Below are 26,163 nucleotides of genomic sequence, written 5' to 3'. Positions count from 1 at the left end.
CTAATATTGATCAACTAACATAAATGCAATAAAACCATAAGTTCTGATTAATCGGATACACATGTTAACTTTTTCTTATCTCCTATTATTGAAGAAGAAAAACATCACCAAAGTTTCTGAATATACATTTAAAAAAAACAAACAAGGAACTAAATCAGTAAAACCAGAAGAAATTACTCATTGCATGATTAAAGTAAGAAAGGTATTTCTAATGGGAAAGACCATGCGAAATTTTAGGAGTATACAAATAAATTATTATATTTCAGGGTCTGAAAATTCCTTGAAATCATTCCAGTTAACTCCATTACAACAACTGGGCATTAAGATTGCAATCAGGTAATTATATTTGATAATTGAAATGTTGGTTTGAACTTTTGAAATCCACGTCATTTGTATACATAGCTGCTTAATTTAAAAGAAAAGTTGCATGAACTCTATCTTGATACCATGAATGGAGACACAATTTTTAAGCAAAGATTTCTGTTTTAATTCCAGATATATGTTGTTCAAATTTGTTCAACTCATTTGATACCTAAGTTAAAAAAACAAATAATATATAATATCATATATGAATTTGTTATCTACATAAGTAATATAATAATATAAACAAATGATAACGGTCAAATTGTTAAACATTTATTTTGCTCATTATCTTTCAAATAATTACAGAGGTAAAAAAAGTACATTTAATTTTTTGTTGACCATGATTTACTAAAGAGAATGAACAACTATATTGACAGCATCTTTCTTAGTATATTTTGAAGTTTAGTATATAAGTTTTTCTCTTAGAATTAGTATATAAGTATATTATAGGAACTGTTTTGAAAGTATTTCAAATCGTATTATAAATGATTTCATTAAAAGAGTAATATTTATGTATAGTAATGATCTTTGGAGTGTCTTCAAAATTTTGAACATTGTAGATATGGAATCCATCTTAAAGTGATCCACACATCATCTGATGTGACAGAGAAACTGACGTTACTATTGAAACAGTGTGCTTTCTATCTGCAGCAACAGCAGAGACCAGAACAGAGAGGGGGGCATGCTAAAATCAGTATCCTTATTAGAATGAAAATAAAGTCTTGTATAATTACTAGACAAGTTACTGTGCTACTGCAAGATCTGTTATATTCCTTATGCCCCAATTTTTATACGACCGCAAAAAAATGTCGTATATTGGTATGACGTTGGCATCATCGTCGTCATCGTCATCCGAAGACACATTGGTTTTCGCACTCTAACTTCAGTTTAAGTGAATGGATCTCAATGAAATTTTACCATAAGGTTCAATACAACATAAGGAATGTTGGGATTGATTTTGGGGGTTATGATACCAACAGTTAAGGAATTAGGGGCCAAAAAGGGGACAAAAATAAGCATGTTTGTAACTTCCAGACATAACTTGTGTGTTAGTGCATGGATCTCTCTGACATTGTACCACAAGGTTCCATATCACAAAGGGAATGCTGGGATTGATTTTGGGGGTAATTGCCTCAAAATTTTAGGAATTTAAGGGGCAAAAAAAGGGGCAAAAAAAAAGCATTTTTCTAGTTTCATGACAATAACTTGTGTGTAAGTGTATGGATATTTCTGAAATTGTACTAAAGGTTCTATATCACAAAGGAAAAGCTGTAATTGAGTTTGGGGGTAATTGCCCAAAAAGTTTAGGAATAAGGGGCCAAAAATAAGCATTTTTCTAGTTTCCAGACAATAACTTGTGTTCAAGTGTATGGATCTCTCTGAAATTGTACTGCAAGGTACCATATCACAAAGGGAAAGCTGGGTTTGAGTTTGGGGGTAATTGCCCAAAACGTTTAGGAATTTGGGGCCAAAAAAACAAGCATTTTTCTAGTTTCCAGACAATAACTTGTGTTCAAGTATATGGATCTCTCTGAAATTGTACTGCAAGGTACCATACCACAAAGGAAAGGCTTGGATCGATTTTGGGGGTAATTGCCTCAAAATTTTAGGAATTAGGGGCAAAAAAGGGGTTAAAAACAAGCATTTTTTCTAGTTTCAGGACAATGACTTGTGTGTAAGTGTATGGATCTTTCTGAAATTGTTCTACAAGGTTCCATATCACAAAGGGAAAGCTGGGTTTGTGTTTGGGGGTAATTGCCCTAAACGTTAAGGAATTTGGGGCCAAAAATCAAGCATTTTTCTAGTTTCCAGACAATAACTTGTGTTCAAGTGTATGGATCTCTCTGAAATAGAACTGCAAGGTACTATACCACAAATGGAAGGCTGGGATTGAGTTTAAGGGTGATGAATCATAAAGGGGTTAAAAAAATGGGGGGGGGGGTTTCCTATTTTTCCTTTTTTTTTCTTTAAAATTTTCCATTTTAAATTGGTTATTTCTGATTTATATATAAAAGCAAATAATAACGATATGGTTTGAATAGGTGTTTTAAAAATTTTTAATTTCTTGGACCACATTCATTCTGTGTCAGAAACCTTTGCTGTGCCAAATATTTAATCACAATCCAAATTCAGTGCTGTATTAAGCTTGAATGTTGTGTCCATACTTGCCCCAACTGTTCAGGGTTCGATCTCTGCGGTCGTATCAAGCTGCACCCAGCTGAGCATTTTATTTGTTGTTGTTATGCCCCCGCCGTAGCGGAGGGGGCATTAAGTTTTACCCTTGTCCATCTGTACGTACGTCCCAAATTTGGGTTCAGTTCTCTAACTTTAGTTTGCCTCAACCAAAGGTTATGAAACTTATACACAATGCTTATTACCACAAAACACAGATCAAGTTTGAATTTTGGTGGCGTCACTTTAACTGTTCTAGAGTTATGCTCCTTTACAAATGGAAAAATTGCTGAATTTTTCGTTTCTGTTCTCTAACTTAAGTTTGCCTCAACTAAATGTTATGAAACTTATAAACAATGCTTATTACCACAAAACTCAGATCAAGTACAAATTTGGGTAGCATCACTTTTACAGTTCTTGAGTTATGTTCCTTTATAGCGTTATATGCAAGCGGGGGCATCATCTGTGTCCCATGGACACAGTCCCCATTTATTGTTTTAGAATTAGATGTTAATGGTAGATCTTTAGCAGTCTCTTGGATTTATTCATATTTAACCTGGATTATGTTAATGTAGAGCTTCACATTTGGTACAGACACTTGTCTCTTGCTGAAGACAACATATTGCCCTACAAGTGTTGGTATACCCTTTGTTCCATGGGGTATAATATTTTTGACCCGTCTGTCCGTCCATCCGTCCATTAGTTCATCCGTCAGCCCTGTTCTTGTCATTGCAACTCCTCTGAAGCTACACAACAGAATTTCATGAAACTTTGTAGGTAACGAGGACATACTATGTAGACGTGCATATCGACAGGAAATGAAGATTCCATTTTTTTCTAGGAGTTATGCACCTTTGAACTTAGAATTTCAGCCTAAATATACTACTGCAACAGTTTGTCATCGCAACTCCTCTGAAACCACACTACAGAATTTCATGAAACTTTGTAGATAATAAGGACATACTATGTAGATGTGCATATCGACAAGAAATGATGATTCAATTTTTTTCTAGAAGTAATGCCTCTTTGAACATAGAATTGTGGCCGGAATATACTACTGCAAAAGTTTGTCATTGCATCTCCTCTGAATCCACACAACAGAATTTCATGAAACTTTGAAGATAATTAGAACATTCTATGTAGATGTGCATACCGACAGGAAATTATGATTCAATTTTTTTTTCTAGAAGTTATGTCCTTTGAACATAAAATTTTTGGCATATATATATATTACTGCAACTAACAACTTCACAACTTCTCTGAAACCACACTACAGAATTCCATAAAACTTTGTAGATAATAAGGATATAATATATAAATGTGCATATCCACAAGAAATTTTTATCAGTTGACTTTTGAAGGAGTTATGAGTCTTTGAACTTAGGAATCTGGTGATATTTAGTTTGCTCAGTGACAATGTGGAGGCGTGGGGTATGTGAGCGTGCTCACAAAAGGTTCTTTATTACTATTTTGTTGACTTCCATTCAGAATGTCCTTTATGAAAAAAGTTACCAGATCAAAGCCATACTTTATTATACTTGTATATGCTTCTAACAACACAAAAATGCTATTCAAACTGCACATTTAAAAAATATTTTATAAATTAACAAAATGAAAGGCCATAAGGTTCCTGCATATGCACAGTAAATTATAAAATTGTGCTCACAACTGTTTCCTTTATTAAAACTGTGCAATTAAAAAAAAAATCTACAACGGGTAGGGGGAAAATGATTTGTATGGTACATAGATGACTGAACTGAAGAGGTTCAATGCTAGTCAATACACCTGCTGCCAATTGGGCACATTCTGATTGGTCTTTTTCTTAGTTTACCCAGTATAGTATGTCTGATCTATAATCCTTAACAGTTGTTCAGAATTTATTAGTAACAGATACCCAGGATTTGACTGGTTTGCAGCAACTGTTTTCCTAATATTTAATGGAAACGTAGAAAAGTCTTGGCATTTCTTACACAAGTTTTCCTGCTTAGGATCATCTGGATATCTATGGCCACATAGGCTTCATTGTTCTGTAAGTATGGATGTGTTTACCGTGTAGATAATTAATATTTTGACTTGAGGGATGGGTGTAACATCCATGGAAAAAAGCAGATTGATATCTGGTTCTACATGTAAACAGATAAAAAAACATACTTTACACACCTCATGTTTATTGTAAATATATTTTGCTTTGCATGAATTTTTAAGAAAATGATTTTTTGGACACTTAATTAGTGTTTTATGATTGATGATTGATTGTTGGTATTTAACGCCACTTTTGAGCACAATTGAGCTATTATGTGATGGCCTTTTTTATTGGTGGAGTAAGCCTTAGTGCCTGGAGAGAACCACCAACCTTCAACAGGAAAACTGGCAATCCTAGTCAATTAAGATCAGAGTTGAACGTACCTGCCAAGTGCAGGGTTTAAACTCACAACCTCAGTGTTAACAGGCTAGTGATTGCTGTAGATGAACTACTGAACTACCGAGACCACTTGGCTTAGTAACCCAGGCCCCAATTTGTGTTATATGATTTTTTTCTGAAAAATAAAACATTAAGGAAGAATCAAAAGATCAAGTTTAAATTGTACAATTTTGATAAAATCTGAAAGGAATTTTAAAACCTATTTTTGTTACTACTATTTCAGGTTCACCTTCCCTCAGCTGTAATGATCAGTGGTATTGCACCATTGTTTTCTAGTACTGGACACAATATAGAACTTTTACTTCAAATAGAACTTCCATTGGTAGCTTCAGCTTTTAAAATGTCTGGTTATACTGCAGCTCAGGTGAGACAATTATTTCATTCCCTTTTCATCCTTGACATGTGTGAAAAATTGAGAAGATACAAAGTGCACAATCAAAAACTTTTAAGTAGAAGAAATACAGTCAACAGCATGGCAAAAAAACAAAACAAAGTAACCCCCCCCCCCTAAACAGAACAAAAAAGTCCACAAAACACTACATACAAAACTAAAAGTTAAACAACATGAACCCCATCAGAATCTTGAGGTTCATCAATTGCTTGGGAAAGATCAGCATATTACCTCAGGCGTTTAAGGTGGATTTTTTAAATGGTACACCTGTCCCAAAGGGCCTTGGTGAGCTTTTGCAATAATTTTTTTTATGCCCCACCTACGATAGTAATAGGGGCATTATGTTTTCTGGTCTGTGCTTCCGTTTGTCCGTCCGTCCGTCCCGCTTCAGGTTAAAGTTTTTGGTCAAGGTAGTTTTTGATGAAGTTGATGTCCAATCAACTTGAAACTTTGTACACACGTTCCCTATGATACGATCTTTCTAATTTTAATGCCAAATTAGAGTTTTGACCCCACTTTCACAGTCCACTGAACATAGAAAATGATAGTGCGAGTGGGGCATCCGTGTACTATGGACACATTCTTGTTTAGTTATTTAATAGAAATTGTGTGTCGATGACAGATCTTTGTTAGTTTCTGTTTATTTTACTCACAACTTTTTTTAAACTAGGGAATTTTTTTTAGTTTGACATATTGTATAGACGCCTGTCAATCTTTGAAGAATTCTCTTCTTGCCAGTGTACGTGTTTTATCAAGAGGAGAATTCTTCAAAGATTGACAGGCGTCTTTACAATATGTCAAACTAAAAAAAATTTCCCTAGTTTAAAAAAAGTTGCGAGTAAAATAAACAGAAACTAACAAAGATCTGTCATTGACACACAATTTCTATTAGATAACTAAATGTGTCCATAGTACACGGATGCCCCACTCGGACTATCATTTTCTATGTTCAGTGGACTGTGAAATTGGGGTCAAAACTCTAATTTGGCATTAGAATTAGAAAGATCGTATCATAGGAAACATGTATACTAAGTTTCAAGTTGATTGGACTTCAACTTCATCAAAAACTACCTTGACCAAAAACTTTAACCTGAAGCGGGACAGACGGACGGACGGACAAACGGACGGACGAACGAACGGATGCACAGACCAGAAAACATAGTACCTCTATTACTATCGTAGGTGGGGCATAAAAAAAAATTATGGCAAAAGCCCACCAAGGCCCTTTGGGACAGGTGTACCATTAAAAAAATCTAAACTGGCACACGTCATGATATTTGTGAATATAAGAAACCTTTCAATAAAAAAAACTTGCACACATATTAATTAAGAACTAATTGGTTACCCAGCCAAAAGACACAATAGACTTTGCAGATGCTTCCAAAGGGTAATCTTTTTCTCACATAGTTGTAACACCAATAATTATCTGTCAGATTAATGATGTGGCCATATTGAACTGAAATTTGCTGCTGATTGGAGGGTTTCTAAATTTGTTCCAAATCAAACGCAAGGGCAATTTAAAAAGAGCAGTTTATAAGAAATTCATATTCTTGATGAGATACAAAACTTTCAGTCAAGTGTGATATAACCATCTTTATTCTCATTATAATTCTACTAAAGCTGTATTTACACATGTACTTTTAGATTTGTATGCATTGGTTGAAGCAATGTTTCTGGAACTACCTGGATTGGTTAGACATATGTCATTACATATGTATTAGTATAATCATGGGTGTGGATTACCAAGTGTATTTGTGTATTGCCATCCTAAGACATCTACAGAAAGAAATTATGGAACACCTGCAAACACAGGATCTAATAATATTTTTGAAGGTAAATGTATGCTAAACTATTAAGTAATTTATAAGACCCATTGATGGTTTGATCAGCCTTCTTTCTCCCAGTTACCACTGGATGTAAGGCAAATACAATCAATCTCTCTCTCAGATCTTAATTTGAAAATAGTCTGTACTAGTCTGGATCAAGGAAAAGACAGGAAGAGGATTCATATTTGTTATCATAGGAAATATCTACAATTTTAATATAAACAAGTAAATAATTACAACAATATTTCTTCATTCAATGGGTATTTCAAAATACAAACACAACAATAAAACACATCCATGAACTAAAAATTATTTCTTCAGCTTGATGCAGTTTTATATCTCACCTACATTAGTAGGGGACACTATGCTTCCAGCCTCTGCATTAAGTCTGTAATCCATATCAAGTTAAAATTAATGTTTAAAGAAGTTTGCCATGAAGTTGTAGTCAGATTAATTTGAAACTTAGTACACCTGTTCATTAGGATCTGAGTTTTTGTGCCAAATAAGGGTTTTGATCCAGATTTTGCAGTTCATTGAACATTGAAATGTGATAGTGCAAACAGGACATGGTGTCAATTGTTTTGTCTAGATCTATTTCTGAAACAGCTGATTTTCACTAATATTTATTTTATCAACAGGAAACAGCAATTCATGGTTTTCACGTTGCTGATAATATAAAGTATATGCAGAGTTTAGAGAAAAGATACCGTAAGATAGTCCTACCAGATATGATGCATGTTTCCACTCCATGAGAAAGATAAAAATAGAAAAAATCTGTGATAACATGAGAAGTCATATGCTAGAACTGTTGACAGTGAAGATAAAACTGTGATAAAGGAAAGCTGAAAACCGAGAAAATATTGGTGGCTTCATTTTGTAAATGTTGCAAACAGAAATGACATGATAATATATGTTTATAGTGAAAATGTAGTAGATTTGATATTGAGCCATAATCAACCAATCATCTTTGACAATTTAGATACCAAAGTTTATTTTATGCACTCTAATCTTAGATCAAAGTGTTTTATTACATTCATGAATCTCAAATAAACATTTTACATATAGAAAAATATTATGATTTTAAAATTCATAAATGTTGTGCCATTTTTTAGTTGATTAGAAATCATGGAAAATATAGAGGAAATAAATCTATATTTTTTTAGATATGAAATGAACTTTTTTTGCATTAAGTTATCATATTCAAGACATACCAAGTTATTATGTTAATCAAATATTGAAGGACCATAAAGTGTAATCCAATGGCAATTTTCATATATTTTGAAAAATCTGCTGAGTATATGTATGTTAATACATTTTTATTTTACCTCATTACATATCTTATACATATATAAAACAATCCATTCCAGCAATATCAGTGTTAAAATGGTACCTACATCTTATGTATGACAGATCTGTTTTAAGTATATATTTATAAAATAAATTGTAATATAAATTGATATCTTACAAATGGAGTGATCTCCCTTAAAAATGAAACACAATATTATGCTACATAAACATTTTTTTAATTTTTCAAAAGTAGGATAAAGCCAAGCCTTGGGAAACATGGCATGTGCTTTATCCCAAGTCATTTTCAAAATACCATCTTTAACAATATACTGGTTCATGGTAAAACAAATTATTCAAAAATCATACTTTTTGCAATCATCTTGGAAGAATTTTCCTAAAGGGTGGATGTTTAACTAAATGTTTATATTGCCATCATTTTTTAAACCGGTGGTGTAATATTATTTGTTATTATTGAATTAAGTAGTTCACTTGACTTAATATTTGGGTTTGATTATATTGTTTGAACAAATTTTGTCCATTTGATTGTATATTTATCTTGAAAATGTATACATGCAGTATAGATTGTAAAAAAAAAAATACAAGACAATAAAATGTATTTGATAGTAAAAATAGGGCTTTTGTTTAGCTGTTAAGGGCATAAGATTCAATTACAGAGCATCGCTAACATAAAATGTTATTTTTTGTAATGTTTAAATGTGACATAAATGGGAAAGTGTGTTTGTCAACTGATTTTAATCATTAGCTTGAAAACAAGAACATGGATCCCTCTTTTAAAAATTACATTTGGCTAAATTAGAAAGGAAGATTATTTGTACCAATTTTTATAAAGAAATCACCAATGAATTTTTTTTAAATTTTAGATAAACAGAAAATAAATCTTTTTTTTTAAACCATGAAAATTTTAATAAAAATTAATTATTTCCAAAAAATTGTTACACTAGTTTAGAGCATATTTTAAATTGAAGAAGATATTCCAAATGTTTTTACAAAAATCTGCTTGAGTTTATCATTTGAAACAAATAAGTTAGGAATGTGTGTCCAAAGGATAGAAATGTCAAAAACAAAATATTGAGTAAATGTCTAAAATTTCCACCCCATATATCTCTAAAAGAAGCACATGAAGGTATTTTTTCATAAAATATTCAAATTGACTAGGTGAAAAATAGCTTGTATTCAAATATTCTTTAAAAGATCCTGATGGGATCAAAACTTAATTGTAAGCCCTTGTTTGTGATAGTGTGGATGGACAACACTGTCACCAGTACTGTACTTGTTATGGTTACAGTTACATTGAAAAATAGAGTAGTTTAAGTTTTAACAATAAAAATGTACAAAATTTTCAATTGTAATAAAGAATTATCCAATCTGAAATTAAGCCAAAAGAGTATATTTTTACTTATCAAAATTTGTCCAGGATCATCATTGTGTTTTTTCTGTTAAAAATTGACAAATTCAGGTTGTTATAATCTATTAACAAAGTAAAAAATACTTTAGATAACACATTTGGGGAAAGTGTTTTCTTTTCATTTTTGTTGCACCAGTCCTCACTTTTTCCTGGACTTCCTGTGTCATTCAGTCTGTAAATTGCAACTACTTTGTCAAAAATCTTAAAATGTTTGATATTGTTTAAACAGATATATTTGGGATTAACTTTGTCCATTTAAGCAGCAATGTTTTGGGACAGGAATTGATAATTTTCTAAAAGGGTAAAATCTTACAGCCCTGGATCCTCTTTATACCTCAAATTCGAAAAAAAAATCTCTGGGAAGCTTTAAATAAAACTTAGATGTATGAAACAACTCCATGTCCTATTGACCAAATCTGAAAGATATGTATTTCTTTTTGACACAGGATTGAAATAATATTTTTTTTTTAGCAAAATTCAATTTAAACACATATCAAGGGCTGCATGGTATTTTATTTGCTTTATACATGTTATAGTAGTTTTTGTATCGCCTGCAACGAAAGTCGCAGAAAGTGAGACATAGGTATTACTATCCGGCGGCGGCGGCGTAAACTATTTGTATAAAGCTTTATATTTCAGAAGGTAGAAGACCTGGATGCTTCATACTTTGTATGCAGATACCTTATGTTACGAACTTTCCATCTGTCATATGTCCAATGTCCTTGACCTTATTTTCATGGTTCAGCGACTGCTTGAAAAAAAAGTTTAGTTTTTTTGTTATGTAAATTTCTCACTTATTATGAGTAATAGGATAACTATATTTGGTATATGGGTTCCTTGCAACGTCTACATGTCCATCAGACAGGGTTCACTTGACCTCAGCCTCATTTCATGGATCAGTGATCAAGGTTAAAGTTACGTGATTAGGTCCGTTTCTCAGATACTACAAGCAGTAGGTCAGCTATATGTGGTGTATGGAATGATTATAAGGGATACATGTCAGTCTGTCAGGTTTCATCTGACCTTGACCTCATTTTCACGGTTCATTGGTCAATGTTAAGTTTTTGTGTTTTGGTCTGTTTTTCTTATACTATAAGCCATTGGTCAACTATATTTGGTGTATGGAATGATTGTAAGGTGTACATGTCTGTCTGGCAGGTGTCATTTGTCCTTGACCTATTTTCATGGTTCATTGGTCAATGTTAAGTTTTTGTGTTTTGGTCTGTTTTTCTAATACTATAAGCAATAGGTCGACTATATATGGTGTATTGAATGATTGTAAGGTGTACATGTCTGACTGGCAGGTGTCATTTGTCCTTGACCTCATTTTCATGGTTCATTGGTCAATGTTAAGTTTTTGTGTTTTGGTCTGTTTTTCTAATACTATAAGCAATAGGTCAACTATATTTGGTGTATTGAATGATTGTAAGGTGTACATGTCTGTCTGGCAGGTGTCATTTGTCCTTGACCTCATTTTCATGGTTCATTTATCAATGTTAAGTTGCTCTTGTTTGGTCCTCTTCTCAGATACTATAAGTTATAGGTCAACTATATGTGGTGTATGGAATGATTGTAAGGTGTGCACGTCTGTCTGACAGGTTTCATCTGACCTTGAGCTTATTTTCATGGTTCATTGGTCAATGTTAAGTTTCTGTTGTTTGGTCTTCTTCTCAGATGCTATAAGTAATTGGTCAACTATATTTGGTGTATGGAATGTATTTTATTATTTAACTGCTGATTGCTTACATTGAAATAGATTATTTTATAAAAATCTTTAAATAACATTAATAATGATAATAAATAATAAAAACTTTTAAGGGATCATTACTAGACCGTGATTAACAAAAACATTGGAAGGTGTGAAAATGTTAAAATAAGGTCACTCATGCATGAATGTTTAACATAGAATACAGTTCACTCCAGTCCCTTCATAAAGATTAATTGGCTGAATATGTACAGATTGAAGAACTTTTGAAATTTTGTTTGCACAACAGAATCACATTTACTGATTTTTGATACATATGAAATAAGATAAGTATTGAGATAAGTAAAAAATATATTGTATGGAATGATTGTACGGCCTACATATTTGTCTGATAGGGTTTATCTCACCTTGACTTCATGTTCATTCATCATTAAAATGTTAATTTAATGTAAAGCTTATATAAACTTATTTTTTTTACTTTCAACATAAATTCAATTGTGAACACTAAAACAGGCGAGACATTTCAGTGTGTCCACTCTTGTCTACCTTATGCATTGAATATATCTCATTTAAAAAATTATTTATTTATTTTTTGTTTATAATATGTATTGTATGTTTTTACATTTTCTTTCCTTAGAAAGATTTTATACCAAAGTAACAAATATACTGTAATGAAGGGAGATAAATTAAAATGTTGAAACTTTTGTCTGGACTTTTTAAATGCATGAAAGATGGGAAGATGTGGTATGATTGCCAATGAGACAACTCTTCACTACAGACCAAATGACGTAGAAGTTAACAATTTCAGGTCACCGACATCTTTCAAATATGTGCAAATCCATACCACATAGGAAGCTATAAAAGGCTCAGATTGACAAATGCAAAATAATTCTGTTGAAAAAACTAATGGCCTGAAGGCCCCTGATTTATGTACAAAGCAATAAACGAAAAAAGCAAATATGATATACAGCAACAAACAGCAACCAAAAAACTACAGGCTCCTGACTTGTGACAGGCACATACAGCATGCAGCGGCGAGGTTAAACATGTTTGCTAGTCAAACCCTCCCCCTAACCTGAAACAGTGGTGTAACAGTACAACATAAGAACAAACTATAAAAATCATTTGAAAAGGGCTTAACTCATCAGATTGATACAAAGCACAAACAAATTAATAAAAAAACAAAAAGGCACAAGGTACGGGTCTGAGAGTACTTGCAGTTACTGAAAGCTAGTTCAAAGCTTTTTCCAACTAATAAAAAAATATATAATATACATGGGAAACACACATTTTGACTAATTCATGATCAACAAATGTATCGGATGTAAAAGTTCCATTTTTTCCCCTTTATTTTAATGATAAATAGACTTTTCAGTCATCATTGAACATTTATACTAACAGCAATAATCACAGGGAAATTACAGGGTTCCAGATATGTACCCATTCATTTTTATTACTAAAGAGGTAATTTGAATAATTACAGCTTTTGACTACTAGCACTTCTTTGTTTATCAACAGACAATTTTATTGAACAGGAGAATTTTTACAAAGACTATGAGATAGTGCAATAATACAAAAAAATGTGAGAGTGGAAAATCATAAGTGATAAGGGAAAAATTGACTGTCAAAGAAATTTTAACACTACGCTATTTTAAGAAAACTTTGTCACAGAATTTTATATTTGTATTTGGTACCTTTAAGTTATTAGTTGTAAGAGCACTGGACAGAAAAACAGTACTATTGGTAGGTGATCGTATAATGGATGGAGATCTTAAACAAAACTGTTTAACAAGTTGATTCTTTAATTCTATTTACTGTGGATTCATTATTATTCGTTGTCATGATTACTTTCCCCAGATCCCCTCTATTACAGAACCTATCCGACGCTATAATTGTATTTATTGTTAATACGTTCTAGTCGTGAACAGGGGTCTCATTTTGGGTCTGATCCCGGATCTCGCTTAAATTGTTTTGTCAGATTCCTGTATCCCGCTTATCATTGTAATAATAATGCTTGTAATTTCACGTGTCCCGTCCGACTTCGTTTTCCGTTTTCACTCACAATAATTTGACTTTCAAGTGTCACACTTACAAAAAATCATCCACTCCTGCGACTCGCTTAGACCCACCTGAACATGCATGACATATTTGCGACTGGACATGTACAGCCAAGTAAAGATGCTAGTGAACTTAAATAAACATCTCTATTTGACTTCTTAATCAGATTTCAAACATTTTATGAGCTTGTTACACATACATAATATATTTATTTCCCACCAAAGGAGGAATTTACATCTACAACAAATCATATTCTTCCCTGTCTTAATACTCCCTAGGTATTGGGTTGGTGATTGTCCTTGGTGGTTGGATGTACATAAGTTAGTAGCACATCTCCATTAGTCCTGATAGGGAGTGTACACGGATTCCACTGCAGCTTTCAAGGGTGCTCCAAATAACGGAGGAATCTAAGTACATACATAAATTCACACATTGGGGTTTTTCTTTCGTTCCTTTCCCCTGTCAACATATGGACCCGTCTGGATTCACTCGACCTCGATAAACTTCAACTCATTTAATGATGTTTTTATAAGGCTCTGGGATCAAGTTCGTGCGATATAGCTTGTTTGTGCTGATTAATCACCAACCAACGACATCGTCAGAAAGTAATTTTGTGAAAACAGGTAAATTAATTAGGGACGGATTCAAAAGCAAAGTCAAAGCACACAGCCACCTCTTTTTGTTTCTGTTGTTTGTGTGTATATACAGAGACATATGATAATTGTATTATATGTCTCTGGTTAAGAGTTCAATATGGCACCCCCACCATACTAAAAGAACACAATGTATCACAGTTTATTCCGTGGGGGGTACCATATGCATGATATGGAACTCTTTCCTAGCTCTCATGGTTTTTTGACCTGCCACATTCTAATGCCTAATTTTCTAGTATCTATCAAAATGATCAAGGACCATATCTCCTGAACCACAAAAATGAAAATCAATATCAAACATGACCACCATTTTTTCATCAGTAACAGCATATTAAAATTTTAAGAGCATTGTTTGAATGGTTCATAAATAATTGCTCAGCAATAACATGAAGTCATTAGGTGCTTGAGGAGGGTGCAAGTCAAATCGGCACTTGGCCACTACAGCAACATTACCAGGTGGTTTTTGGAAAATGACGCTATCAGCGGCATGTTTCCGATACCATTGACCAGAACTTACGGAAGTCGATTATTGCCTCCGCCTACCGCACTCGGTTTCATATTTACTATTTTACATACTAACTGGAATCTGCTTGTATTACGCTACACTGGAACAAAGTGTTGTCGGACGGGAACCAGTTTACATACTTTATTTTATTTACCAAAAAGATATCTTGACCTGTCCATATGTTTTTTGTTATGAAATGGTATTTGGAGCTATCCCTTTGTTATATTTTTCATATTTATTCGAGCTTTCACTTTTATGCACATGTCTTACAATCGTAAACAAATCGCATGATAAATACTCAAATAGATCCGTTTTGTTATGGTGTTGGACTTTTTACCCTCCAATGATCAGTCAGGGGACTTACTTAAATGAGTGATTTTCTAAATCACTGATTCAAGTAACATTATGTCCATAAAGGTTGGAAGTAAGAGTTGTCTTTCTTTAATAATCACCTATTTAAGTAGTACAAATTAATCACTAGTCTAAGTGATTTAATTTTATTGTAGCTTTAAATATAGAATACTAATGATCCAAAGACTAATTTTGTTGCTAAAATTATCAGAACCAACACCTGTGTTGATAGGATGACCAGGTCATGTCAGGTGATGACCTTGTACTAAATCTAGGATAATGACATAAAAATCACTTGTTTAAGTATCATACCTCAATTTCCTTCCAAAAAATCACTTCTTTAAGTATCATTATTTTAATAACCCCCACTAATTTCAACACCCCCGAACAGTGAAATTTTGATCGCGAACAGTAGAATTTTATTACATAATCTATAAGATGAAACCTTGAATTTTACAGGAAAAATACTCCCACTGCTGGGAAAAATCTGTTAAGAAAGTATCAATTCATTATGTAAAGCCATTTTTATAGCATTTTTTCAACTAAAATAGAATTTGCAGCTAAATGATTGCATCAAAGGCATAAACCTTGCTGCTTAAAAGAAGCAAAAAGTTCATTTTTTTCAATTTTACTAATGAAAAGATATTATCTAAACCTATGTGTTTAAAATTTTGGTAAAACTACAAAATCACAATTTGTGACAAAACTTCGAATTTGCTACTTAAATAAGTGATTTAAAAATCACTTATTTCAATAAGTCCCCTGACTGATGATCAGCAGTCGCTAGACAAAATAGTTCTCCTAAATAATGTCAGCCTTTCATGCCATTTCAACTTTACAATCATTAAAAAAAGTGAAAATCGGAATAATTTTGATATTGGATAGAAACTGGTCTTTATCCAGATTTACGAAGATTTTAAAAATCGGAAATTAGTAATATGGTTATACCCACGCGGTGCGTATGAATCTTTGTTTACAAAACAGGATTTCGGAACGTCTCTAGTTTTTAGATCGTAAGTCACGATAAACTCAAACTGAAAGTAAACAGTTGTTTGTAAGACGCAGGTTTACTCACCATAAACAAGCTGAAACGTTCAGTATGGCATATATTTTAGGTTAAAGACGGTCCCATTCATTTAAAAAGCATTTTGAAAGTAGACGATGGGATTATTTCAGGTTTGGGGAACGAGTAAATTATCACAAAGTTCATTTCTTGACGACCTCATAATTTCATCATGTCGATGGTACAAATCGATTTTTCTGTTTACTGTCGCTTCTCATGTTTTGTATTTAAACGGTCGTTTATTTTTAAACCAGAACCAGGCATATACATTCTGTAATTGTGCAAATCTTCGTTCTTTGGTCAATTGGCTTATGGATAGTTGTATCAATTTCAACTCTTACATTATTTTTTTTAAAAATATATTTGCATTACACATGCAATGGCAGTACCTTTCAAATTACTATTTATGTGTTGTGTCTAAATTAAAGTTGTAACACTTTACAGTGACTGGAAAGGGTAGAAAAATTCATCAGATGAGAAAAGGCTGAAGATACTTCAAACGGCACTGAATCATTAGATATTGCATCTTATAAAAAGAAACTGAGATTTGGATAGTTCCACTTCAAGGTAAAAATGTTGATCTCTTGTGAAATGAAATTAAAAAAATATTGTAACACTGTAGTTAATTAATAAAGATATTATTATGTGTATTTCTGTATTGGCCTTATTATTGGTTCTCGGCCAGCAGTCAAACGGCACCGAATCATTAGATATTGCATCTTATAAAAGGAAACTGAGATTTGGATAGTTCCACTTCAAGGTAAAAATGTTTATCTCTTGTGAAATGAAATAAAAAAAATATTGTAACACTGTAGTTAATTAATAAAGATATTATTACGTGTATTTCTGTATTGGCCTTATTATTGGTCCTCGGCCAGCAGTATTGGCCTTCCGCTTCGCCTCAGACCAATACACCCAAGACATGGACCAATAACAAGGCCAATACAGAAATACTTACGCAATGATATTATAGAATGACAGTATGGTTCAATAGCGGGAATCAGCCCCTCAACTACTTTTTACATAAATATTAACTTCTGGCTTCAACGCTTTGTTCGTCTTGTCTGCAGATCTTGCTGTAGTTCCAGTTCAGCAAGCATTTTAGAGACGTATCCCGTCCATCCTCTTTTGACTTGTAATCTCTGGTGATAGATTTTGCCGCTTGACATTGTATCCTTTCAAGCTTGTTTTTTTTTTGTTACCGTGTAGGGGTCCCATACTATGGCTCCATATTAAATTATAAGATCCATTCCTAAAGATCTAGATAATTGTTCTAATCTGACACAAATTTCAATAACTGGAATGCTACCCAAGTTGAATATATGGTGACCCACGAGAACAGCATTATCACTATTGAAATTGTGTTTAATACCATGATTTTTCAATGTCATTAACTTAAATGGAGACAGACATTTGACCTGAAAGACATGAAAGGTGGTGTGGGAGTGCAAAATCAAAAACTAACTGACTATGATATATGGTTAAAGAATGAATATCAATTACATGGGTCAACATGGTCAAGGGCAGAGTTGTTATAAAATAACAATATGACAGAGAAGTGGTTTCAAGTTTCATATAAAGCGACCTGACTGACATGAAATAAAAAATCGAAGGAGTATCCCTATTTGTCTAATTTTCAAGGTGAAATAAAACTAGTAAAACAATATTATACTATTGTCTAAATATACAGAAATATAATTTGCTTCAAGTAACAGAAATAACTAGGTCACTAGTAACTTGTTTAATGAGTATCATCACTATGTGGGGTATAAGAGTTTGCTAACAACAGGCTCTTCATAATCATTTTGTTTGAAAAGGATACTAGTAGTCTATATTTTTGATTTAGAAAAATGTAATTGCAAGAAAAAAATCACTTTACTTAGAATACTTTAGATCATTCAGGTAGTCTTTATTTATATGTACAAAAGAACAGCCAGTAGTCATTGGATATTGTAGATCATTCAAATAGTCTTGACCTTTTTATCATGTTTATTAGTACAAAAAAACAGCCAGTAGTCATTGGATATTGTAGATCATTCCGGTAGTCTTGACCTATTTATTTATACAAAAAAACAGCCAGTAGTAATTGGATACTGTAGATCATTCAGGTAGTCTTGACCTATTCATTTGTACTGAAAAAACAGACACATTTACGAATATCAATTATATGCTTACGAGACATGTTGCAATGTTAAACTTATTACGGTATGAGAAAATCAAGACTTGCATAAAAAATATCACAATATTAGAGACAGTGGCGTCATTTTTCCTCAGAGCTTTCAGCTCTTTGATTATGTTTTATAATTAAAATAAATAAAACAAAGAACGCTCTTATAGTCGAGTGGCACATTGATAGTAAACCAAGGATTTGGAAATTTTTTCACACAATTTTGGTTTTGACTGTTTCATCATGTTCATTGCATTTACTAAATGCATTTTCTTACCATTTTTCTTAAAACGTTCAAGAACAGTTTATGGAATGCAACAATTTAAAATTGAAATGATTTTAATAACTGAAAAGGGTAAATTTCTCAAACATAGCTAGCGTTCCTTTCGATTTTGAAGTTTCACGAGTTTCAGAGTAAAAATATGGCATATTGGTATTCATATACATTTTTATAGTACAAATTACTGATATATATATATATATTGGAAAATCTGGGATTTACGGCAATGAAGGGGAGGAACTATGGGGGCTCAACACATGATTCTGTCCTCAAGCACCTATGCATAAAGATTAAAGTGCTATTTTTCTATCTATCAAGACAATAATAACTGACTGTCTAGTTAACATGTTTGTGTCTTAAGTCAGTCAGGGGTACTTCTTGTACAAGTAATCTTTATTTACTTGAAGAAGTAAAAAAAATATACTTATATAAGTTAATTATAATGTTTGAATAATCTCCCCTTAATTTTCTCAAAAATTCACTTGTATAAGTAAATTTTTTTAACAATCCCACAAAAATTCTCAAGTTTTGAGATGTAAAAACATGCCTTTAATGATTTTTCCCAGGTTAGCTCAAAATTTTTTATTAGAGTTCAATGTTTCATCTCATTAATTCAACAAAGAAACTGATTGTGCAAAGATCTTAAGTATTTGTGCAAGGCCTTCAAAAATTTCTCCTTGGGGTCTTGTAAATGAGCAGTGTTCTGAAGATAACAGACAAATGAGATTTTCATTGTCCATAAAATTACACTTAAATGATTAGTTAAGACATCTTCAAAGGACAGACAATTTAAAATTCTATTAGGGCAAAGAAGTCATAAGAATTCAAGAAAAGAAGATAGGATGACTTTTTCACTTATATAAGTAAAAAAATCATAATGTCTAAGTGACATAACTAAGCCAATTTTTTTTTTACCTTTACAAGTAAATAAAATACACTTGTATAAGTATCCTACAAATTTATTTATATAAGTATATTAATATTACTTCTTTAAGTAAATAAAAATTACTTGTACAAGAAGTACCCCTGACTGTAAGTACAAAAATATATGTTTGTGTTTAAAATAAAAAATATGTCCTTGGGAGGGAATGTTTGTGTCTTTAATTGTCATCTTGTGCTAAAATGAAATCTCTAGCTTAAGGACTAGGCTTTGATAGGAGATACACACACAATTTATTGTGTCATTCTAATCCTTCTTTCAGAAAAAAAGACATTTTAAGCTGCTTTTGCCTCACATTCAACCAATTTAAAAGTTTCAGGCAAAATATTTCATTTGCAATCAATTAGAATTTTATGTATATCCCTCATGTTGCATTTTAGCAGATGCATGCATCAAATTAACGTATTTGGATGTAATTATTAGTCCCCTACCAACTTGAAGGGGACTAAAGGTTTGCACTCCGTCTGTCTGTCAGTTGGGCAAATCAGTTTTCCGCACTATTCGTCATGCTTGAAGATATTTTGAATTTTTCATTTGGTGAATTTTGTTCCGGTCTGACGATTTTGTGCAGAGTTATGGTCCTTTGAACTTAGAAAATTTACTCAAATAATCAGTTTTCCGCACTTTTTTTGTCATGCTTGAAGATATTGATTTGATGATTGGTATATAGTTTTATCATGACAAGTTACAGATCAAGTTTGAATTTTGTTCCGGTCTAATGATTTTGTGCAGAGTTATGGTCCTTGGACTTAGAAAATTCACTCAAATAATCAATTTTCCACATTTTTTTCGTCATACTTGAAGATATTGACTTGATATTTGTTATATAGTTCACACCATGACAAGTTATAGATCAAGTTAGCATTTTGTTCCAGTACAATGATTTTTTTACCGGTCATTGACCGGTAGGGGACTATGTATTGCCAAGCAATACTCACAGAATGCTTGTTTTTGTTGTTCTTGTACAAAGTGACAGTTTGTATGTGCTAACTATTTCCCACTATCAAAAATGCAAATATGTGTCATATAAAAATAAGAAGATGTGGTATGATTGCCAATAAGACAACTCTCCACCAGAGACTAAAAGACATAGAAGTTTACAACTATAGGTCACTGTACAGCCTTCAACAATGAGTAAAACCCATACCATATAGTTAGCTATAAAAGGCCCAGAAATTATAAATGTAAAACAATTCAAACAAAAGAAACTAACGGCCTATGTACAATGATGTATCATAATATGTTTCATAGAAAAATTTAATTCATCATGTTTATGCTATCTTGACTAAAAAAATTTCTAATATATAAAAGATCTTCTAGATACTCTCAAATATCTTTAGGCTGTAGATGCCCTTCAGGGTCATAGTGTTACATATTTTGTAATCAAAGCTTAGGTCTCTAATGGAGAGTTGTCTCATTCATTGGCAATCATACCCCATCTTCTTATTTTTATATTGCCAATATTATATATCCTTACAGAATATTCAGTTACATGTTCAGGTTATTTCACAACTGTAGTTATGAAGTCACAGAAATATATTGAAACCCATGTACCATACAAGTTTTTCTATGAATTTGATGAATGACAAATATCCATGCATGTCTTCTATTAAGGCCTCTGCACTATCCAGTTTTTTTTCATGTTATCTTTAATGTAGTCATTTATGGTAGCACTCCACAGTTAGAAAATAAAATTAAAATAGGACCACAAAATGTTTAATCATATTCTATTCCTGGCTTTCTAATACATTTAGCCTAATGTTTGTGTCATACATGTGCATATGTATGTCATCAGTATCTACATAAAGTTGATTTTCAAAAGTTAAAATAGTGAAATATATTTCCGTTTTTAGCTCACCTGGCCCAAAGGGCCAAGTGAGCTTTTCTCATCACTTGGCGTCCGTCGTCCTGCGTCCGTCGTCTGTAAACTTTTACAAAAATCTTCTCCTCTGAAACTACTGGGCCAAATTTGACCTTACTTGGCCACTATCATCATTGGGGTATCTTGTTTAAAAAATGTGTCCGGTGAACCGGCCAACAAACCAAGATGGCTGCCATGGCTAAAAATAGAACATAGGGGTAAAATGTAGATTTTGGCTTATATCTCTGAAACCAAAGCATTTAGAGCAAATCTGACCTGGGATAAAATTGTTAATCAGGTCAAGATACATCTGCCCTGAAATTTTCAGATGAATCTGACAACCTGTTGTTGGGTTGCTGTCCCTGAATTGGTAATTTTTAGGAAATTTTGCAGCTATTGGTTATTATCTTGAATATTATTATAGATAGAGATAAGCTGTAAACAGCAATAATGTACAGCAAAGTAAGATCTACAAATAAGTCAACATGACCAAAATTGTCAATTGACCCCTTAAGGAGTTATTGCCCTTTATAGTCAATTTTTTTACAATTTTCATAAATTTTGTAAATTTTTGTAAATTTTTACAAAATATTTTCCACTGTAACTACTGGGCCAAGTTCATTATAGATAGAGATAATAGTAAGGAGCAAGAATGTTCAGTAAAGTAAGATCTACAAACACATCACCATCACCAAAACACAATTTTGTCATGAATCAATCTGTGTCCTTTGTTTAATATGCACATAGACCAAGGTGAGCGACACAGGCTCTTTAGAGCCTCTAGTTGTGTATCCATGGCAACATTCTGCATTTATTTACCATAAAAAATTGCAAAAAGGGGCATGAAAATGGCACAAGTTCCCCCAAAATTTGGTTCAAACTAGAATTTCTATTCCTTTGAGTGATATCTTTTCTGAAACTATTGACATTAATCTACCAAATGATTAAGTACAAATTGGGTGTCTTTCGCCTCATTTTTTAGTAAAATTGAATCTCAAAGTTCGTACGACAAAAAGTTGGAAAAAACATCGCAATAATTTCTGGACCAATTTCTGGCATGGATATGAAAATACAGACTGTCATACAGAAAACAGCCTATAAAACATACATTACTGTTGTACGTTTGTTTTTCTACATTGGCTAGAAGTATAGGGGGAGGGTTGAGATCTCAAAAAACATGTTTAACCCCGCCACATTTTTGCGCCTGTCCCAAGTCAGGAGCCTCTGGCCTTTATTAGTCTTGTATCATTTTTAATTTTAGTTTCTTGTGTATAATTTGGAGTTTAGTATGACGTCCATTATCACTGAACAAGTATACATATATGTTTAGGGGCCAGCTGAAGGACGCCTACGGGTGTGGGAGTTTCTCACTGCATTGAAGACCCATTGGTGGCCTTCGGCTGTTGTCTGCTCTATGGTCGGGTTGTTGTCTCTTTGACACATTCCCCATTTCCATTCTCAATTTTATTACACAATCTTGATATTCATATAAACCCACTATGACAGCTATATTAATCCTCAGATCCAAAAATAAATTTTATTGCACACTAGCTTTCATATTTGAAATATCCACAGGGGCCAAAATGCTAAAACTACACACCTAACTGTGGAGTTCTACCTATAATTCTAGTTTTATTTTATGTTTTAGTGTTTATTTACAATGACCACAAAAACACATCTATCAGATGTAAAATATGATTATACATGTATAATTTAAAAGTACTTTTAACTAATATTTTCAGATAATTTGATAACATCTTTGAGGTGTAGAAGATGACTTCGCTACTGAGGAAGAAACATTAATTCTGGATTGTAAAAGAGAATGAACTAGATTATTGAGATTTTATAGTTACAATAATTTAAAAACTATGTTCCATTGTAAGTTTGTTCATGCTGTTATGAAAAATAGAGCATTACTGTTATTCAGATATGGGGCCAATTATATGACCATGTCTTCTAGATCAATACATTATTGTACTACAGGCAGTATAAAATGTTTGGTCTTTCATTATAACAGCTGTCAGTCTTTCCATATGAGGCATTGTGTCTCTGAAGCAGCTCTTACTAACGCAAAGGAAAGAGTGACTACAAACTATGAAATACAGATTGAAGAAACAATCGACAAAACTTATGATTATTACAAAAGTTGCGATATAATGATTGTTTCATTAGGAAAAGATAGAGTAAAAGACTGTATCCAGCATCTGATTAATTTAAAGTTTGAAATAAAGGATATTGAACAGTTGATGTTAACATCACCAAAGATTCTCCTTTCGGAAGACATGTGTACACTAACAAAACAGTTTAGAGAGTATGGATTTTCTCCTAAACAACTGGTTCTCATACTCAGTAAGTGTCCAGAAATTTTAGACATGAATTTTGAAACATTTTGTAAGAATTTAGAAATATTTCGAAGGATTGGGTTCAGTGATGATGTTCTTATGGCTCTAGTTGTATCCAGTCCAATGATCTTACTACTTCAACAGAAAGATGTACTTCAACGTGTTGATGAACTTAAAAAATTGTTTTTGTCAAAGTCAGTTCTGCAGTTAATTGTAAAGTCGCCTTTGGTTCTTTCAGAAGACATTAATGTGATCCATTTGAAATATGACTATGTTTCTCATGAAATGGGAGCATCACCAGGACAAATGATGCGTAGCAATTTGTTTTCTCACTCTCTCGAGTATATCAAGTGCAGGCATCAGTTCTTATCTAGAGCAGGACTGTACAAAAAAGTCACCAAGGATACAGGTGAAATCGGCAAAAATCCATCACTTAAGGAAATTCTGGACACAAGTGAAGGTATATTTGCCAAGAAACATGGCAAAATGACAGTAGCTGAATATCAAACATTTGTAAAAATATTTGAAAAAGAGATGAATGCAGGGGAGGTTGACTGAAGTCATTGAAAAGAGGAAATTGATTGATTTGGTACATGAATAATAATAAAAGATTCTTGTCATTTTATTTTCAGAGGAGCATATATTTTGAATAAAAGGAGATATATTTCAATGAAACAGCAGCTTAACAATAAAAATAAACAAAAGACATTAAGAACAATGTAGAAAGCAACAAGCAGTAATCAACAATAGATAGGTGTCTACACACTATGTTAAGTCTATAAATGTTGTGTATAAATTGAAAAGAAAGTTGCTGCATTGTCCATATGTCTGTCATTCCATCTGAACCAAATGGTTTCAGATAATATTATAGGCATTCCATCTGAACCAAATGGTTTCAGATAATATTATAGGCATTCCATCTGAACCAAATGGTTTCAGATAATATAGCTATATATATAGGCATTCCATCTGAACCAAATGGTTTCAGATAATAATATAGGCATTCCATCTGAACCAAATGGTTTCAGATAATAATATAGGCATTCCATCTAAACCAAATGGTTTCAGATAATAATATAGGCATTCCATCTGAATCAAAAGGTTTCAGATAATAATATAGGCATTCCATGCTTTGATTTATATATTGTTCAACCATTAAATACAGGTCAAATTCAAGTTTCACTATGAGGTTGGGAGCTTCTGTAAAGGAATCATACCCTCAAAAACTAGTATGTTAGCAAAACTGTAAATGAGACATTTAGTTTTACATTAATTAGAACTCCAATTTGATATTCTATTTTTATGAAGAATTTCCTGATACTGCATTAGTTAATCTGGCAATATGTAGAGTCTTTTTTATAAACAATTGCAAACCATGTAAATTTAAGGAATTAGACAATATAATCCAACAATTCTAACATGAGAGGAAATCCTTAACAAATGTATGTCTGTTTTATGCTACTTCTGAGGGTTTTTGTAATTCATAAATTATATGTCTCCTTATAAACAACATTTGACTTCCTCCATTCAACACAAATAGTCCATGTTTTTAACTTAAATACAGATTGCAATCTCAACTCATGAAAAAGGTGGTCAAAATAGATCCATACATGTACAAGTATCTTGTTTTAGGAAGAGACAAATCATACTTTGTAAAGTACTACTCTGTACAAGTATCTTGTTTTAGGAAGAGACTAATCATACTTTGTAAAGTACTACTCTGTACAAGTATCTTGTTTTAGGAAGAGACAAATCATACTTTGTAAAGTACTACTCTGTACAAGTATCTTGTTTTAGGAAGAGACAAATCATACTTTGTAAAGTACTACTCTGTTTCAAAGAAAAGATGCTCTGAAACCAACACCAACAAGTTGCTGGTTTTTTAGCTCACCTGGCCAAATTATTTTTTCCTTTTTTGTGTGTGTTTATGTGAGCCAAAATTTGTTCCAGTGGAACTTTTATCACAGGAAATATGTTCTGGGAGAACGTTTTTCACAGGTAATTTCTATATAATTTGTTCCATCTCTATAAAATAAGTTCCACACTTTACCTGGTGAAATAAGTACCGGGTTGGTGAAATTTGTTCCTTACCTAGTGAAATAAGTTCTGGGTTTATGAGATTTGTTCCTTACCTGGTGAAATAAGTTCTGAGTTTGTGAGATTTGTTCCTCACCTGGTGAAATAAGTTCCTTGTCTGTGAAATATGTTCCACTTGTTAAACAAGTTATCTTATATACTGAGCATTTGTCATCAGTGAGTTTAAAGTTATCATTCAAGTGCATTATAAAAATAAGTATTATATTAATAATATAATAGATAAAAAGTGTAAATCATCGAGTTTGGATCCTATG

At 32.5% G+C, this 26,163-nt stretch overlaps 2 protein-coding genes across 6 annotated transcripts in view; both read left to right on the top strand.

Annotated features, from left to right (window-relative positions):
- The window catches only part of LOC127703175 (protein broad-minded-like), a 61,266-nt gene extending 48,970 nt beyond the window's left edge, over nt 1-12,296 (top strand). For 3 of the 4 annotated variants that reach the window (XM_052207698.1, XM_052207699.1, XM_052207697.1), the window contains 6 exons: nt 267-336; nt 924-1,057; nt 4,410-4,564; nt 5,181-5,321; nt 6,993-7,181; nt 7,813-12,296. In XM_052207698.1, coding sequence (XP_052063658.1) covers nt 267-336; nt 924-1,057; nt 4,410-4,564; nt 5,181-5,321; nt 6,993-7,181; nt 7,813-7,926 — 803 coding nt within the window. In that variant the 3' untranslated portion in view covers nt 7,927-12,296. The remainder of the gene's footprint in view (nt 1-266; nt 337-923; nt 1,058-4,409; nt 4,565-5,180; nt 5,322-6,992; nt 7,182-7,812) is intronic. The other variant, XR_007982738.1, reaches the window with a different exon arrangement.
- Nucleotides 12,297-14,116: 1,820 nt separating this feature from the next.
- On the top strand, nt 14,117-24,437 carry LOC127700988 (uncharacterized). 2 transcript variants are annotated; one of them, XM_052204741.1, is made up of 2 exons: nt 14,117-14,255; nt 23,213-24,437. In XM_052204741.1, exon 2 carries the CDS (start codon nt 23,339-23,341, stop codon nt 24,368-24,370), a length of 1,032 nt encoding a protein of 343 aa, XP_052060701.1. In that variant the 5' UTR covers nt 14,117-14,255; nt 23,213-23,338; the 3' UTR covers nt 24,371-24,437. The 2 variants fall into 2 exon arrangements, with proteins under 2 accessions (XP_052060701.1, XP_052060700.1); XM_052204740.1 differs by having other exon boundaries at nt 14,117-14,273.
- The last annotated feature ends 1,726 nt before the right edge of the window (nt 24,438-26,163 follow it).

Source organism: Mytilus californianus, unplaced genomic scaffold, assembly GCF_021869535.1.
Source record: "Mytilus californianus isolate M0D057914Y unplaced genomic scaffold, xbMytCali1.0.p SCAF_5, whole genome shotgun sequence".
In the NCBI taxonomy this organism is placed as follows: domain Eukaryota; kingdom Metazoa; phylum Mollusca; class Bivalvia; order Mytilida; family Mytilidae; genus Mytilus; species Mytilus californianus.
Note: the sequence above shows the minus strand (reverse complement) of the source record. Positions and strands in the feature narration are given on the sequence as shown.

Bases quoted from the DNA above. Each gene is read 5' to 3' on its own strand.
- LOC127700988 (XM_052204741.1), top strand. From the start codon at position 23,339: ATGTTCCATTGTAAGTTTGTTCATGCTGTTATGAAAAATAGAGCATTA.